The sequence below is a fragment of the Ranitomeya variabilis genome, chromosome 5, assembly GCF_051348905.1.
Source record: "Ranitomeya variabilis isolate aRanVar5 chromosome 5, aRanVar5.hap1, whole genome shotgun sequence".
Taxonomy (NCBI): domain Eukaryota; kingdom Metazoa; phylum Chordata; class Amphibia; order Anura; family Dendrobatidae; genus Ranitomeya; species Ranitomeya variabilis.
Genome location: NC_135236.1, coordinates 500,141,559 through 500,160,680, shown reverse-complemented (window position 1 = coordinate 500,160,680; position 19,122 = coordinate 500,141,559). Strand labels below are relative to the sequence as shown.

General features: G+C 41.9%; 1 protein-coding gene across 1 annotated transcript in view; it reads right to left on the bottom strand.

Moving 5' to 3' along the window:
- Positions 1–18,673, bottom strand: part of LOC143773770 (uncharacterized) — a 45,592-nt gene extending 26,919 nt beyond the window's left edge. The window contains exons 1-6 of the mRNA XM_077261121.1: positions 18,592–18,673; positions 17,660–17,751; positions 17,474–17,536; positions 12,389–12,436; positions 8,268–8,318; positions 3,348–3,413 (exon numbers count right to left, since the gene is read on the bottom strand). Of these exons, the coding sequence (XP_077117236.1) occupies positions 3,348–3,413; positions 8,268–8,318; positions 12,389–12,436; positions 17,474–17,536; positions 17,660–17,751; positions 18,592–18,646 (375 nt within the window). The 5' untranslated portion in view covers positions 18,647–18,673. The remainder of the gene's footprint in view (positions 1–3,347; positions 3,414–8,267; positions 8,319–12,388; positions 12,437–17,473; positions 17,537–17,659; positions 17,752–18,591) is intronic.
- Between the last annotated feature and the right edge of the window lie 449 nt (positions 18,674–19,122).

Here is a 19,122-nt window from a genome sequence, read left to right as displayed (position 1 = left end):
TTATAATGTGATTATAGGAAGGTCTTTAGCGGATTAAGAGTGTATATCCTTAAAGGCAAAGTTAAATTATTGGTCAATAATGTTTGCACTTAGTAGAATACCCGGTTGGGTAATGAGAGTTAATTGTAGCCTGTTGCTATGATATTTAATTATGTTTGTAACGTTAAAGTGTCCTCACCTCCCATAAAGGGAAGCCTGTTCAAGTATACTTATTGTTTTGCACTCAACAAAATTGTATGTCTTTTTGCTAACTTGTATTGTTGTTTTCTTCCCAGTCCCGGAGTACTGTTTTTAACTAGGGGGGAGTGCAGCGCCCCAGAGTCCTGGTCGTTGCAGTACTGTGGCTCCGCCACTATGGGGAGCCATGGTGCGTCCGATGGCACTGAAGGAGTTCATCTGATCAGGTATCACAGACACCAATACATTTCACAGCCGGGCCTCCGGGGGGAGCTAAGGGTTCTATTCATTAGGCCACTCCCCACCATAGTGGGTAAACTGGGGGTCAGGCAGGAAGTTAGATCAGAGAAAGCTGACTGGATTGAACGAAGCAACACCTTGTGGCAGAGGGTGTTGTGGAGGAAGAGACAGTAGGGTCTCTGTCAGGGGTGGGATCCTGACAGAGGCTTGGCATTGGAAAGAACGTAACGGGTCCGCGCCAGCTCCGGGAAGCGGCGGGATTCAAGAAAGGACTAGAAGCGAGATAGATTGTGCTGAGTGAGAAACGAGATCAAGCAATAGGAGAATTCCAGTAGGGGTCGTGCTGTAAGACCGGAGCAACACCCTACTGAGGCGCATTACCGGTGGCCGGAACGCCGAGGGAGTATTATAACATTCAGCTTCAAGCAATACTCTAAACAGCGGCAGGACAGTCAGTTTAAGGCGGGCTGTCTAACACATATCACCTATGAAGTCTTGGGAGGCAATTGCGGGAGAGGGGCGTCTCTAGGGTCCCGGAAGAACTCCAGGCCTATCCGACAAACGGGTGCCGTTCCAACTGTAACATCAGGAAGGGACGGAAGATTAGAAGAACATCATTTAATCGAGTTGTGAGGGAACTTAAGAAACAGACACAACGGTTGTGGGGTACTTTCCGTAAGCACAGCAGGGAAGGACTACAACACATAGCGCTAAGAAGGAAGGCACCGATCTCCACCTGTGAAGTGAACTCTGGAGGTGCCATTGGACCGGCCGGACTTGCGCAGCCTGGTGAACCGTATTCTGGACTGAGGACTCAGAGATCTCCAGTAAAGAGGTAAAGAGACTGCAACCTGGTGTCCTCGTTATTTACCGCGACCTGCACCCCACAACTGCACCGTTACAACACCACTTATTGCACCGGACGTCCCCCACTGACAGACAGGGCCACGGACCGGGTCTAGCCACCGTGACAACCCCAGGACTGAGACCCAGAGGCCCGGCTCCGGGTACCCCTCGGCCCTGCGGCGGTGTGGGGGCGCTCCGCACATGCGTGCACATTCCCGGCCTCTTAAAGGGACAATGCACAATCCTAAGTGTCCCCAGCCAATAGTCAGTCTGCAAGCTGCTTGTCCTTTTACCAGTCCAGTTAAACCTGTACCAGTACTACTACTGCATTCTAGTATCCATCTTATCTAAGACCATCCTGAAACTGCTCCAGTGATACCTGAACCCGAAACCACTCCGGCGTTACCTGAACATGAAACCTTTTCAGCAGAACCTGAAACTGCATCTGCGGTACCTGAAATGCCCAGGCTTACTTATCGAAAGACTGCTCCAGTGGTACCTGTGCTTGAAACCGCACCCGCAGAACCAGAATCCTAAAACTGCTCCGGTAGTTCCTGTGCCTGAAACCCACACTGCCAGTTCCGGTCCAAGTATCTATCCCATCTGAACAAGCGTTTACATGAGTACCTTCTGCATTTATTCCTTACACTCTGAGTCCACTCCTGCTGTCGAGACCCTTGGGGTTAGCTGCAGCAGTGTCGAGCGTTCCTTGTGGCTCAAGTCTAAACACACCACCATTAGCTCTAGTGAAAAAACAGGTGGTCATCTAGTTAAGCTTTTCCAGTCTTTCCCCGGACCGTGGCGCAGTGGGTTCACGATCCATGTTGAAAGCATGGCATTCTCCCATCAAGATCACTTCTGACTAAGTTTCTCTGAACAGTAGATGGATGTATCCGGATCCCACGAATTGATGCTGTGTTGAACTAATAGCACTGCTGAACATTTTCTGATTTTGAAAGCAAGTAAGCATATTTCTTGCATCTACTGCAGTAAATTTCCTTGACTGATAACTGTGTGTACAGTCCTCGGAATTGGACATTTCTAGGTGTGTCTTCAAAAGAGCTTGAACAGAACATCTTGAAACCCAGTCTGCTTTTAGCGGGGCAACTCTCTATTTAAATGCCCAGTAGATAACTTCAAACTGCCTGTTATATATATTTTTTTTACTACCTTGGTTTTATAGCTATGTTTAGCTCTGTATCTTGAATATTATTTTGTTTAGTTATTGACATTGTCTTGTATCCCTGACTTTGCCCTCTAAGATTAGACCTGGTGTGACGAACCCGCTCCTTGCCACCCCGCCTGACCTCACTTTTACATCAGAAGCATCATGTAATTCGGTCTCCCCAATATCACCGTGACGATCCGCACGACCTGGGGACACGTATGGTCAGTTTGGTGTAGTTTTACACAGACACCCCATGTCCACACGGACCCAGGGAGGCATGAGGAGAGAGAGGATGTCTCCCACGCAGTCACTGACATGGAACCACTCTAGCTCACAACCCTTATCTTTATGTATCTTCCCACCATGTGTTGCTAGAACAGATTGAGACCCTGGAAGGCATTTGTCCCATCCCAGAGATCGAAAATATAGTCGGTGTGTGGCTAGGTCATACGATAAGTTCATGTTCCTTATGATATAAAAGTCCAGATCCCTGTATAGGCATTAAAGAATAAAGCCCAGAATTCTCCTAAGCCCTGCTAAATGGAAGAGTTGCCAGGCTTCTACCCATGGTGTGACCATTACAAGGAGACTTTTTTAAAAAGGTGACATGCACATCACTCTCAGTTTGGGGAAAACTATCCCAACTTCTGTGGGAGTTATCATCACCATTATAATCATCTATGTTTTGTTTTTACGTGGAAAATAAAATAGGGAATAAGGAGAGGTACTGTAACTGTCATTTGTACAAGCAGTTGGCCGACATCAATCTAAAGTGTATGGGCGCCGTTACAGTTGTTTAGTGTTACCATGATCAGAAATCTTTTTGCGCTGTGATGTTTGTGGCCAGTTTTGAACCAAAACTGCTATATTGTTTTTGCCCCCAATTTGTCACAGATGCAGTATATGTTTATTTTACCAGTAATTGTTCCATGATGGTTATATGGCTTGTGAGAACACCATTCCTATCCAGAGCCACCTGTTCCTGAGAAACAGAAGAGAAAGCATATACATATGATAAATTAAATATCCCTACCATTGTTGAGTAAAGAAGCAAGCCTATTTGAGATATTGCCAAGGTAATATAATTTTGTACATATCTTTCTGCAATAGTCTCATTATCAGCCTAGGTACTGAGTGTCATACTTGCGTCACATCACATTCATATTACTAGGGAAAGAATCACAAGATGTCTATTCGGATGTAGTTCTGACTTATAGTCAGAGGATCCCTATTAAATTGAACCTCTCATCAGGATTTTGCTAAGTAAACTACAGGCATTGTCAGGTTGGCGTTGTTACATTGATTAAAATGATACCAAGGTTCAAGAAATCCATCTTGTGGTTGTTGGTTAATCTTTGTTTGCTGAACCTTCAGTGACCTGCCTCCTATTTTAAATACTGAACTTGTGCAGTTAATGTTGTGGTTTTTGGAAAATAATTTTAACTCCATCAAAATGGCGCAGGCGGTACATTTGCAGTAGCATCTACCTGTAAGCAATGCTCTTAATCTGTGCAAACCCCGCCCATTGGTGGGTGGCCCTTGCGCAGATTGAGAGCTTAGTTTTCCGATAGATGCTACTGTGCAAATTTAGGCACCATTTTGTTGGAGCAAAATAAACTTTGGCTACAGCAAAATGGCACCGGCTCAGGCGCAGTGGCATCTATCGGCAAGCAATCGATGCTACTGTGAATGTGCCGCTGCCAGTGCCATTTTGCTGGCGTTACATTTCTTTTTAAAGCCCACAATATTAACCGCGCAAGTGTAGTATTTAAAACAGGTGGCAGCTCACTGAGGGTTCAGTAAACAAGCACTCTGTAGTGCTAAAGCATGTCAATGTGAAATATATGAAATATGAATAGCAATATGGCTTCTGGATAATAGGAAAAATGAGCGGCTTAGCACATAATTTGACCAATTCATGCATGCCCATCAACCAGCGACAAAGTGATTGATGGGCATGCATGAATTGGCCAAATCATGTGCTAAGCCTCTCATTTTTTCCTAGTATCCAGAAGCAGTATTGCTAATCATATTTCATATATTTCACATTGATGTGCTTTAGCACTACAGAGTTCAACTTACAGTATTTTGTTTATTGTATATGGAAGTAGCTGCTCCTAGTTGGCACCTGTTCACATTAGCTTGGAAGTGCCAGTTAGTCTTTTTGTCACTGAAGGTTCAGTGAAATGTCATTTAAGCCAGAATGACGACGATGAGGCTAGAGCACCACATAAAGCCTCACCCACAGGCTGCCCTGAACATGAGAATCTCATTAACTCAAAACTGCAAACAAAGATTAAACAACAACCACAACATGCACAGGCGTAGCCTCTGCCTCTCAGAAGAGGCAATTTGAATATTTAATTTCCCAGAGAAGCATTGCACGGCGAATAAGCCTCCTTACCTTGACAAGCCAGAGCTGGTATGTCACTCTCCACAAGGAGAAACCTTACCCCTTAAACCCCACTCCAGAGCCTCTCACCTAGCCAAATCAGTTCTCATGCTTCGCACTGACGAGGGCCAACAGCCCGAAACACCGTGTCTGCGAATTGAGATACTGATTTGGCTTTTACCCTAAGTCATATTGCACGACTCGTTAAAGGGTTGATTGTGACTTGTAGGATCGCTACTTCCAACAGGTGGCGCTATAGAGTTAAGTCCTCTTTTTCTCAGAAGAGGCAATTTGAATGTAGGCGTAGCTAGGGTTTTGGTTCAGGGGGCAAAACTTCTGAGTGGGTCCCTAACCAGGTAACCTTGATTACAACTGGGTGACGCATCCTAATAGTGGATGTAGGAGATGACCGCACTGTTACTGCAAATAATCTCTATATAAAGACCAATATGGATATGGTCAGTGGTAAATACCAGTCCTGCAGAACATATATGTGATTACTGAACAGTTATAGATGGTGACTTATCGCTGACGTTCTTTCTGATGGAATCGTTCACTTTTCCCGTCTTTTTCATCTGGCCCAGACCGACATGACAACTTCTTCCAGCCAGGGACTCTGCTGCAGAGATTAACCCCTTCATGACCTTGGGATTTTCCGTTTTTCCGTGTTCGTTTTTCGCTCCCCTCCTTCCCAGAGCCATAACTTTTTTATTTTTCCGTCAATTTGGCCATGTGAGGGCTTATTTTTTGTGGGACGAGTTGTACTTTTGAACGACATCATTGGTTTTACCATGTCGTGTACTAGAAAACAGGAAAAAAATTCCAAGTGCAGTGAAATTGCAAAAAAAGTGCAGTCCTACCCTTGTTTTTTGTTTGGCTTTTTTGCTAGGTTCACTAAATGTTAAAACTGACCTGTCATTATGATTCTCCAGGTCAGTACGAGTTCATAGACACCTAACATGACTAGGTTATTTTTTATCTAAGTGGTGAAAAAAAATTCCAAACTTTGCTAAAAAAAAATAAATAAATAAAAAAATTGCGCCATTTTCCGATACTCGTAGCGTGTCCATTTTTCATGATCTGGGGTCGGTTGAGGGCTTATTTTTTGTGTGCCGAGCTGGCGTTTTTAATGCTAGCATTTTGGTGCAGATACATTCTTTTGACCGCCTGTTATTGCATTTTAATGCGACCAAAAAAACGTAATTCTGGCGTTTCAAATTTTTTTCTTGCTACGCCGTTTAGCGATCAGGTTAATGCTTTTTTTATTGATAGATCTGGCGATTCTGAACGCGGCGATACCAAATATGTGTAGGTTTGATTTTTTTTTTAATTGATTTATTTTGATTGGGGCGAAAGGGGGGTGATTTAAACTTTCATATTTTTTTTATTTTTTTCACATTTTTTTTTTACTTTTTTTTTACTTTTGCCATGCTTCTATGGCCTCCATAGGAGGCTAGAAGCTGGCACCACTCAATCGGCTCTGCTACATAGCAGCGATCTGATGTTCGCTGCTATGTAGCAGAAATGCAGGTGTGCTGTGAGCGCCGACCAAAGGGTGGTGCTCACAGCTACCGTGGATCAGTAACCATAGAGGTCTCAAGGACCTCTATGGTTACCATTCTGAAGCATCGCCGACCTCCGATCATGTGACGGGGGTCGGCGATGCGATCATTTCCGGCCGCCCGGCCAGAAGCGGTAGTTAAATGCCGCTGTCTGTGTTTGACAGCGGCATTTAACTAGTTAATAGGCACGGACAGATCGCGATTCTGCCTTCGTTTATTACGGGCACATGTCAGCTGTTCAAAACAGCTGACATGTCCTGGCTTTGATGCGGGCTCACCACGGAGCCCTGCATCAAAGCAGGGGATCTGACCTCGGACGTACTATCCCGTCCGAGGTCAGAAAGGGGTTAAAAGAAAGACACATTTCATGTCTCATATTTTCAGCACTGTCACCATCTATTCTCTGTGCCCTTTAAATTCTAAAGCAACTCTCTAGAATATAGTAATGCCGGGTGCAAGTGCCATAGAAAACAGTGCCCACATTTTGTCCCCTAGAAAGTAATAGTGCCCTGTGTGCCCCTTTGACAGACACAGTAACCTGAGTTCCCCTATAACAATAAGTGTCCCGAGTCTCCCCCTGTACAGCACCCCTGTACACAGTATGATGCTCTCTTATACACAGTATAATGCTCCCTCACTGTATATATACTGACCACTTAGTATCCCCCAAACTGTTTGATGGCTCCAACATTGTATGATGGCGCCATCACTGTAATCTCCACACTGTATGATGGCCCCCTAGATAGCCTCCATATAGTATAATGCACCAGATAGTCCTCAATATAGTAAAATGCACCCCTCATAGGCAAAGTCTATATAGTATAATGCAGGCCCCCATAGGCAGACTCTATATAGTATAATGCAGCCCCCCATAGGCATACTCTACAGTATAATGCAGCCCCCCATAAGCAGACTCTATAGTATAATGCAGCCCCTGTAAGTAAACTATAAGGTAAGGCAGCCCCCATAGGCAGACTGTAATATAAAGCAGCCACCCCATAGGCAGACTGTAATATAAGGCAGCCCCCATAGGCAGACTCTATAGTATAATGCAGCCCCCCATAGGTAGACTCTAATATAAGGCAGCCCCTCAAGCCTCTATGGTATCATGCACCTCCATAAAAAATAAATACAATACTCACCTCTCTTCCTCCTGGTTCCTCTTTTGCTCTGAGCTCCTGCACATCTCCTGACAGCGGGCACCGGGTAGTGATGTTATCGCACCCACTGTCAGTGTCTGCATGAGAGGGGGATGATGGGAGAGGGAGCGTAACGCTCTTTCTCTCATCAATGCGGTCAGCTGTATTGGCATCCAGCCAAAACAGTTGAACCTGTGATGATGGTCGGTGAGGGCCCACTGTTGGCACCGGCCCCCACCCACCTGCTTAGGGACCCCATAGCGGCTGGGTGGTAGTGCAGGGAGATCAATTCTCCCTGCCCTGCCGCAGAATGTAACTGTATCGGCACGATGTGAACGCCAATATAGTTACAATAGCCTAGCTCCAGGTGGGCCTCCTTAGAGCGCAGGGCCCGAGGAGACCGCACCCTTTGCCTCCCGGTAGTTACGTTACTGACAACACGTATTTCTTGAACTCAGGTATCATTTTAATCAGTGTAACAGTGCCAACCTGACAGTGTCTGTAGTTTACTTAGCAAAATCCTGATGACAAGTTTGCTTTACAACAAATCTGTATTGTGTGACCCTGGATAATTGACACACAATCCTAACAGGAATTTTTTTTTGATAGATTGTTATATGTTCAAACAAATATAGCCCCATTTTTATGAAATGTAACAGTTGCAAATAAACATAAATACAGTACATAATACTGACAAGTGGAAGTTCCCCTAAATAGTATAATATAAACAACAAATGTCTTACCAGACTTGCTTCTGATCCAAAAATATCTTTGGCGCTGCAGCCAGTGATATCCTAAATCAGAGAGTAAAGATTACTTATATACCAATGTTTCATCGTCATGCTCAATATGTATAATAATAATAATAATAATTTTTATTTATATAGCGCCAACATATTCCGCAGCGCTTTACAACTTATAGAGGGGACTTGTACAGACAGTAGACATTACAGCATAACAGAAATCACAGTTCAAAACAGATACCAGTAGGAATGAGGGCCCTGCTCGCAAGCTTACAAACTATGAGGAAAAGGGGAGACACGAGAGGTGGATGGTAACAATTGCTTTAGTTATTTGGACCAGCCATAGTGTAAGGCTCGGGTGTTCATGTAAAGCTGCATGAACCAGTTAACAACCTAAGTATGTAGCAGTACAGACACAGAGTGCTATTAACTGCATAAAGTGTATGAGAACATGATGAGAGGAACCTGCTTATGGTTATTTTTTTTAATTTTTTTTTTATTTGGCCACACAGGGATCGTTAGGTTAATGCGTTGAGGCGGTAGGCCAGTCTGAACGAATGCGTTTTTAGGGCATGCTTAAAACTGTGGGGATTGGGGATTAATCGTATTAACATGGGTAGCGCAATCCAAAGAATCGGCGCAGCACGTGTAAAGTCTTGGAGACGGGAATGGGAGGTTCTGATTATTGAGGATGCTAACCTGAGGTCATTAGCGGAGGGCACGGGTAGGGTGGTAGACTGAGACCAGAGAGGAGATGTAGGGTGGTGCTGAGCCATGGAGTGCTTTGTGGATGAGGGTAGTAGTTTTGTACTGGATTCTGGAGTGGATGGGTAGCCAGTGTAATGAGTGGCACAAGGTAGAGGCATCGGTGTAACGGTTGGTGAGGAATATGATCCTGGCAGCAGCATTCAGGACAGATTGGAGCGGGGAGAGTTTGGTAAGAGGGAGGCCGATTAGTAGAGAGATACAATAGTCCAGACGAGAATGAATAAGTGAGACAGTAAGAGTTTTTGCAGAGTTGAAAGTAAGAAAAGGGCGAATTCTAGAAATGTTTTTAAAATGCAGATAAGAAGAGCGAGCCAATGATCGGATGTGGGGGGTGAATGAAAGCACGGAATCAAGGATGACCCCAAGGCAGCGGGCATGTTGCTCTGGAGTAATGATGGAACCGCACACGGAGATGGCAATGTCAGGCAAAGGTAGGTTAGTAGAGGGAGAGAACACGAGGAGTTCAGTTTTTGACAGGTTCAGTTTCAGATAGAGGGAGGACATGATGTTAGAGACAGCGGTAAGACAATCACTGGTGTTTTCTAAGAAGGTCGGCGTGAAAGCAGGAGAAGAGGTGTATAATTGGGTGTCGTCAGCATAGAGATGGTACTGGAAACCAAATCTACTGATTGTTTGTCCAATAGGGGCAGTATACAAAGAGAAGAGGAGGGGGCCTAGGACTGATCCTTGAGGAACCCCAACAGTAAGGGGAAGGTGAGAGGAGGAGGAACCAGCAAAACATACAGTGAAGGATCGGTCAGAGAGATAGGAGGAGAACCAAGAGAGAACGGTGTCCTTGATGCCGATGGAGCGGAGCATAGTGAGGAGGAGCTGATGATCCACAGTGTCGAATGCTGCGGAGAGATCAAGAGAATTAGCATGGAGTAGTGACCATTAGATTTAGCTGTTAGTAGGTCATTAGAGACTTTAGTGAGGTGCAGTTTCAGTAGAGTGTAAAGAGCGGAAGCGAGATTGAAGAGGTTCGAGAAGAGAGTTATCTGAGAGATAGCGGGTAAGACGGGAGTGGACCAGGCGTTCCAGGAGTTTAGAGATGAAGGGAAGATTAGAGACAGGTCTATAATTAGCATATGTATATGTTATACTTCCGGTTTAATAGTGTTGTTCAGGAAACTGTCAACAGGATTTCACACTCCCTAAACTATTTATATGTGAATGTTGCTCTATCAAAAACAAGTCCAGCAATACCTTAACATGGCCAGTTCATTTCTCCTTTATTGAAAAATCTGCATTGGAATGGATGTACACTTGAGGTTGAAGAACTATTGTAGATATAAAGCCTTTATCATTCCAACTATATTCCCTTCCCATCGCTGCCTCCTCCTGTTTGACTGACAGCTCCTTTGCCTGAAGCCAGACAATATAGAGGCTGTCAGTCAAGCAGGAGGAGACATCGCTGGGTGCAAAGTAGAGCTGGAGTGACAGAGGCTTTAGATCTACATTCTCATTTGCATATCAATTCAAACTTTGATTTCTCAGTAATGAAGAAATGGACTGGCCATGTAAAGGTATTGCTGGACTTATCTTTGAAGGAGCAACATTTGCACATAAAGGAGTGAAATTCTGCTGACATATTCCTGTTAAATCACTACTAATTGTTCAAACTTAGAGACAGAAATGTCCAGTTTATCCTCTATTGCAAGCACAGGGCAAAAGAACATCTATGGGTCAATGGTACTAAATAGATTAAGCCTTTGCATCCGCATCAGTAGACTGCAACCTGTGGCTCAGCAGTTGTTGGAGAACTACAGGCCTGATTAATCAAGACTGACGTCTCATACGTCAGGCTTGACTAATTGTGTGTTACTTCAGTCAGGGATGTTATTGGCATACATTGTCATAAAATACAGTAGTCAGGCGGGGGGTGTAAAATGGTCAAAATTCACAACATTTTGAGACATTTCTAGGTGTTTTGTCAGAATTTTAGCAAAAAACACCTTGATCAACCAACCCCTACATTATAGGGCCTACAACTTTTACTCTAATTGACATAAGAGCTTTATATCCTAAATTTTTGTAACCTGCAAGCAAAAAAGTCTTTAAGCAGAACTCACATATAATTTTTAGTGCAATATATCCAATATATTAATTGCAATAATTAAATACATTAAATACAATAATTACACATTTGCTGAAGGTGATGGCCTATACAGATGTGCTCAACATTTTACATGCCCAGGCAGAATTTTTGCTTTCTTTGCCTTTTTTCAGTGAATATGAAACATAACACCAAAACTTTTTCTCCACTCATGGTTAGTGGTTGGGTGAAGCTATTTAATGACAACCCAAAACATCCAAATTACCCTGATCAAAAGTTCACATACTCCATGTCTTAATGCCATGTATTGCCCCCTCTAACATCAATGACAGCTTGAAGTCTTTTGTGGTAGTTGTGGATGAGGTTCTTTATTTTCTCAGATTGTAAAGCTGTCCACTCTTCTTGGCAAAAAGCCTCCAGTTCCTGTAAATTACTGGGCTGTCTAGCATGAACTGCGCACTTGAGATCTCCCCAGAGTGGCTCAATGACATTGAGGTCAGGAGACTGAGATGGTTTTCAGAGAGTCTTGTATTTGAGCTGATGTTATTTGTGGATTTTTCTTTGCATCCCAAACAATTTTCCTGCCAATTGGGACAACATTTTTTTTGGTCTACCTGACCGTGGTTTTGTTTTTACAGAGCACCTGATTTTCCATTTGTTAATCACAGTTTAAACGCTGCTGACTGGCATTATCAATTCTTGGATATCTTTTTGTACCCATTTCCTGCTTTATACAGATCAACTACCTTTTCCCGTACATCCGTTGACAATTCTTTTGCTTCCCCATGACTCACAATACAGAAACGTCAGTGGCTGTATGAAAGATGCAAGAGTCTGTCTGGATCCCAGAAACTCACTCAGCTTTTATGCGCACACACTGATTACAAGCAAACGGGTCACAGTTGAGGATGTTACCTTTAGTAGCCATTCAAACCCATGTGTCAACTTCTGTGCATGTTATCAGGCCAAAATCACGAGGGTATGTGAACTTTTGATCAGGGTTATTTGGAGGTTTTGGGTTGTCATTATGATTTAAATATAGAAAACACAGTAGTTTGATAATAAATGGCTTCACCCAACCACTACCCATGAGCGGAGAAAAAGTTTTGGAGTTATCATTCCATATTCTCTGAAAAAAGGCCAAGAAAGCAAAAATTCTGCCGGGGTATGCAAACTTTTGAGCACAACTGTAAGTACAATACAGAACAGTGGGTGCCCATGCATAAAACCGATTTAGGTAACCGAGATAATGAAGATGACAATAATGTTGATAACAACAATATTGAAATGTATCTACCACAAGATGTTGAATTGCTTCCATGAGTTCTTCTTTGTTTCTCATATCCTAAAAGCAAGTGTATTGCATGTATTAGCTATACAAATATTACTTCTGCATAGTAAACAACCCTGGAATTAATGGAATATTTCCATTTTATAATGTTATCACGCTGCAAGGTTATGTCATGCCTAAGAATAAGGTGAGTACGACATCTATTTGGAGAGGCAGACCAGTCTCAAATATGTTTTTTTTTCTCATTTGTAAAAAATGGTCCATGATTTTTTTTTTTTACATGTGCTAGACCCATTTTTGGTCTGTGTCAGGTTTCTATGATCCATCTTGAATCTGTGTTCACGTATATTAAGAAAACGTCTTAGCTTGTTGTACCCATTAAATAGTATAATAATAACAGACAGCAAAAGGATGACATCTGTGTGCTGTCCATTATTTTTTCACCTGGTCATTGACTTTCGTTGATAACTTTGATCCACAACACGGATTAAAGTAGGACATGTCTCCACTTTCTTTGGGGTTTTGTGGTGTGAACAATCGATCCGCCAACAAAGGTAATGTAAAGAAATTCATTCATTGTATGGGGTCTGTGAGGTATCTGCAATTAATATGAATAGTTCACGTACCAAATAAACTAATACATGAAACCAGTTTTAGGCTATGAGCAGACATCTTTTTCGGGCAGATTACGCTTCACAAAACTCCACAAAACGACACTTCTGTGTACTTGTTCCATCTTATGTCACTTCCTTTTACTGCTTCAGGGGGTTCGGAAATCCTGAAATAGTTAAAAGAAGTGACCTGCTCAATCTTTGGGTGTCTTCTTTTTCCAGTATACAGTAAAAGATGCCAGCGAAGCCACTTCAGGAAAACAATTCCAATGTTTTCCTAAAGCGACTTCGCTTGGGAAAACTCGTTGGCTGCGCTAGCGTCTAAAAGACGCTGTGTTCACATAATAGATCTTATAAGTCAAATTTACACTGATCCAAAGGTGATACAAGTTTAAGTAATCTAATATATAAAGCTGAATGTGTGTGTATGTTATATGTATGTGTGTGTGTGTGTATGTCCGGGATTGGCATCTGCACCGTCGCAGCTACAGCCACAAAATTTTGCACAGTCACACGTCTGGACCCCGAGAGCGTCATAGGCTATGTTGTGAGGCAAAATTTTAACCCCGCACGTTCCAATTCACCAAACAATTTTGCCCATATCTACATAATGGGGAAAAGTGAAAGGAAAAGTGTTGGAGGCAAATTGACAGCTGCCAGATGTGAACAAGGGGGACTTAAAGAAAGAGCGATGGCGCCAAAGAGTATATACTGTACAGTTGCTAAGGTGGGGCCCCGACATGGGATAATCACCACACCACCACGGGGATATGAACACACACACAAAATGCGCCACACACTACCACGTGCTTGAACACATATACCACCCTCAGCACACATTTCACCACACATACACCAACCTCGCCACATAAAAGTCAAAACACAGAAGTCGCCACTCAAAACTCGCCACGCACAAAATTCGCCACATGCAAAACTAGGCTCACGCAAAACTCGCCACACGTGCAAAACTCACCTCATGGAAAATTCACCACAGGTAAAACTTGCACACGCGGAAAAATTGCCACATGCACAAAAGTTGCAACACATGCAAAAGTTGCCTCACACAAAACTTGCACATACTCAAAATGTACCACAAATGTACCATATAGGAAATCCGGCAGCTGTCAGTCACATGACCTGTCTATTATGTTTATGTGTGAGCTATTATATACTGCCAGCGGGGAGGGTTTCCTGTTGGCTGGGGATTTATCAGGCTGCCAATTTAGCTTACAAAAACTGAGGTAAAAATACTGACCAAATAAAGTGTGAACGAGGTCAAATACAGTAGGAGATGACACACAGATATATACTATATACAGGAGGAGATGACATACAGGTACATACTATATACAGGAGGAGATGACATACAGCAGGTATATACTATATACAGGAGATGACATACAGGTATATACTATATACAGGGGAGATGACACACAGGTACATACTATATACAGGAGGAGATGACACACAGGTATATACTATATACAGGAGGAGATGACATACAGGTACATACTATATACAGGGGAGATGATACACAGGTATATACTATATATAGGAGCAGATAACACACAGGTAAATACTATATACAGGAGGAGATGACTTACAGGTATATACTATATACAGGAGGAGATGACATACAGCAGGTATATACTATATACAGGAGATGACATACAGGTATATACTATATACAGGGGAGATGACACACAGGTACATACTATATACAGGAGGAGATGACACACAGGTATATACTATATACAGGAGGAGATGACATACAGGTACATACTATATACAGGGGAGATGATACACAGGTATATACTATATATAGGAGCAGATAACACAGAGGTAAATACTATATACAGGAGGAGATGACTTACAGGTATATACTATATACAGGAGGAGATGACATACAGGTGTATACTATTTACAGGAGGAGATGACATACAGGTATATACTACATACAGGAGGAGATGACACAGGTATATACTATATACAGGAGGAGATGACATACAGGTATATACTATATACAGGGGAGATGACATACAAGCATATACTATATACAGGAGATGACATACAGGTATATACTATATACAGAAGAGATGACATACAGGTATATACTACAGTTATATGAAAAAGTTTGGGCACCCCTATTAATCTTAAGCTTAATGTTTTATAAAAATTGTTTTTTTTTGCAACAGCTATTTCAGTTTCATATATCTAATAACTGTTGGACGCAGTAATGTTTCTGCCTTGAAATTAGGTTTATTGTACTAACAGAAAATGTGCAATCTGCATTCAAACAAAATTTGACAGGTGCATAAGTATGGGCACCTCACCAGAAAAGTGACATTAATATTTAGTAGATCCTCCTTTTGCAAAAATAACAGCCTCAAGTCGCTTCCTGTAGCTTTTAATGAGTTCCTGGATGATGGATGAAGGTATATTTGACCATTCCTCTTTACAAAACAATTCCAGTCCAGTTAAGTGTGATGGTCGCCGAGCATGGACAGCCCTCTTCAAATGATCCCACAGATGTTCAATTATATTCTGGTCTGGGGACTGGGATGGCCATTCCAGAACAGTGTAATTGTTCCTCTGCATGAATGCCTGAGTAGATTTGGAGCGGTGTTTTGGATCATTGTCTTGCTGAAAGATCCATCCCCTGCGTAACTTCAACTTTGTCACTGATTCATGAACATTATTGTCAAGAATCTGCTGATACTGAGAGGAATCCATGCGTCCCTCAACTTTAACAAGATTCCCGGTGCCAACATTGGCCACACAGCCCCAAAGCATGATGGAACCTCCACCAAATTTTTCTGTGGGTAGCAAGTGTTTTTCTTGGAATGCTGTGTTTTTTGGCCGCCATGCATAACGCCTTTTTGTATGACCAAACAACTCAATCTTGGTTTCATCAGTCCACAGGACCTTCTTCCAAAAAGAAATTGGCTTCTCCAAATGTGCTTTTGCATACCTCAGCCGACTCTGTTTGTGGCGTGCTTGCAGAAACGGCTTCTTTCGCATCACTCTCCCATACAGCTTCTCCTTGTGCAAAGTGCGTTGTATAGTTGACCGATGCACAGTGACACCATCTGCAACAAGTTGATGCTGCAGCTCTCTGGAGGTGGTCTGAGGATTGTCCTTGACTGATCTCACCATTCTTCTTCTCTGCCTTTCTGATGTTTTTCTTGGCCTGCCACTTCTGGCCTTAACAAGAACTGTACCTGTGTTCTTCCATTTCCTTACTATGTTCCTCACAGTGGAAATTGACAGGTTAAATCTCTGAGACAGCTTTTTGTATCCTTCCCCTGAACAATTTTGTTGAATAATCTTTGTTTTCAGATCATTTGACAGTTATTTTGAGGAGCCCATGATGCCACTCTTCAGAGGAGATTCAAACAGGAGAACAACTTGCAAGTGGCCACTTTAAGTAGCTTTTCTCATGATTGCATACACCTGGCTATGAAGTTTAAAGCTCAATGAGGTTACAAAACCAAAAAAAGTGCTTTAGTAAGTCAGTAAAAAGTAGGTAGGAGTATTTAAAACAAGAAAATGATAAGGGTGCCCATACTTATGCACCTGTCAAATTTTGTTTGAATGCAGATTGCACATTTTCTGTTAGTACAATAAACCTCATTTCAAGGCAGAAACATTACTGTGTCCAACAGTTATTAGATATATGAAACTGAAATAGCGGTTGCAAAAAAAACAATTTTTATAAAACATTAAGCTTAAGATTAATAGGGGTGCCCAAACTTTTTCATATAACTGTATATACAGGAGGAGATGATACATAGGCATATACAATATACAGGAGGAGATGACATACAGCAGGTATATACTATTTACAGGGGAGATGACATACCGGTATATACTACAGTATATACAGGGGAGATGACATACAGGTATATACTATATACAGGAGATGACATACAGGTGTATACTATATATAAGGGAGATGACAAACATGTATATACTGAGGGGAAAATGAGAGGTGTGAGGTGAAAATCAGAGGTGTGAGGTGAAAATGAAAAGGTGTGAGTGCAAAATGAGAGGAGTGAGGGAAAATAGTGGAGTGATCGGAAAATGACAAATGTGAGGTCGAAATGACAAGTGTTAGGGGGAATGAGAGGAGTGAGGGGAGAATGAGAGGAGTGAGGGGGAAAATAAGAGGAGTGAGGGGAAAATGAGAGGTGTGAGGGGGAAAATGAGAGGTGTGAGGGAGAAAATGAGAGATGTGAGGGGGAAAATGAAAGATGTGAGGGGGAAAATGAGAGGCGTGATGGGAAAATGAGAGAAGTGAGGTGCTAAATGAAAGGCCTGATGGGAATATAAGAGAAGTGAGGTGCTATAACTAACCACAGATATTTACTATGCCCAGGCAACACTGGGCTCTTCAGCTAGTTACTTATAATGATGAGAAACTCTCTTTAGCACCATAGAAGCCCTTAGACCAGTAAAATTCACTGCTTTAATAATTTACCTTGTACTTCATAAATGAACACAGGAATATTATCACGCCATCAACAGCTGTCCCATTTTCTACCTAAAAAGAAGAAAATCATTTCTATCATATATTCCATCATTTTTAAAAAGACAATCTAATGCAGCATACTGTATATGCCAGAGTAAAGGACATATTTTAATATATACGTTTGCATATATTTACCATGGCTTTCTGCAAGCAGCTGGGCATTGCAGCAGAGTCTTGTTTGGTGTCTCCATCTCCATTTCTAATGATGTATTTTGATGTGGCAGCATCTAGAACCAATTATGTTCAATTAATATAATTTTAGAATTTAATATAATATATATTTCCTTATTTATTTTCGTGAAGAGATCCTAGAAGATACATTAAAACCTGTTCCAAACGTGTCACCTCTTTAGAAGACCACTCAGCCATCACAAACTCCTACACATAAAGTAATCAGTCACATGTCGTATGTCACTCACAAGAGAACATACCATGTAGGTGAAGCAACACATATTTTGGCTCAAGACATTGCTCACTGGCTTGTAGAATCACAAAAATATGGTCAATATATGATAGTAATAAATATTATGAGAGTCACAAGACCAAAGATTAAGAAGAAACAAAGAAAGAAGTCAGCCAGTAAGCAGGAGCAAGGTGTCCAGATGCTTACCGCAAACAACAGGCGTTTCACGCAAAATGCTTCATCAGGGGTTAACATGGTTAGGAAAGGTCATTCACATCACCCAACACCTAGCAGTCCCACTAATCAGCTGTTATTAGTCATGGTGGTGGCTGGATGTAAACATTGTGCGGAGCTGCACTGCATAGCTCCATACAATGTGTAGTGTCGTTCGCCACCAGGTGCTGCAGTTAAACTCCTATTCTCCTAAATAGTTGCCTTTATACATTTATGTAAAACTTTCCCAAACACAATTATTAAACTTAAAGAAGACATTCATTTGTACAGATTGCTGTACAGTATGTCTAAGAAATTCGCAATACAATGCAGGTTAATGCATACCATGTCGTCTTTCATCTAACATTCACTTTTGTTGAAAAAGGACATTTTAAGTCAATACATACATTAAAATAAAATGCATTACGTACTGTATATATTCGACACTCACCAAAGCAAATTGTGACTCCAATCACAAGAAGTGGCAATATAGTCCTCATTTCCATCCTGCCGGCAAAGTACGTCTTCAGTGTGTACTGTAAAGAGACAGTGGGGATTTTGTCCATTTATACAGAGTAGTTTAGTTGTACATTCAATACTAACCAAACAAACATCATAAGGAAGAAAGTGTGATATCATTGTGAAACATAAGACGGATGAAATCTGATGATCATGATACTTGTCGTATTAGCAAGGAGGATCAAAGGCTGATGCCTTAATGTTTAATGTTATGCTCAAGTCAATATATACAATGTTATCTGACGGAATAAGAGGTGCTTAAAGAAAACACAGGTAAGTCATGATGAAATTCATTACTTAATGGGAAAATACAGACTAGAGCAGGTCACTCTGAGTTTAAACACAATTACCAGGTAGACTATAATTGAGCATTCTGTAGATTGTCACAGTCCAATAACTAGAACTGGATTCAGTGAATTATAAACCAATATTTTCTGATAAAACACAAATCTGAAATCTTTTA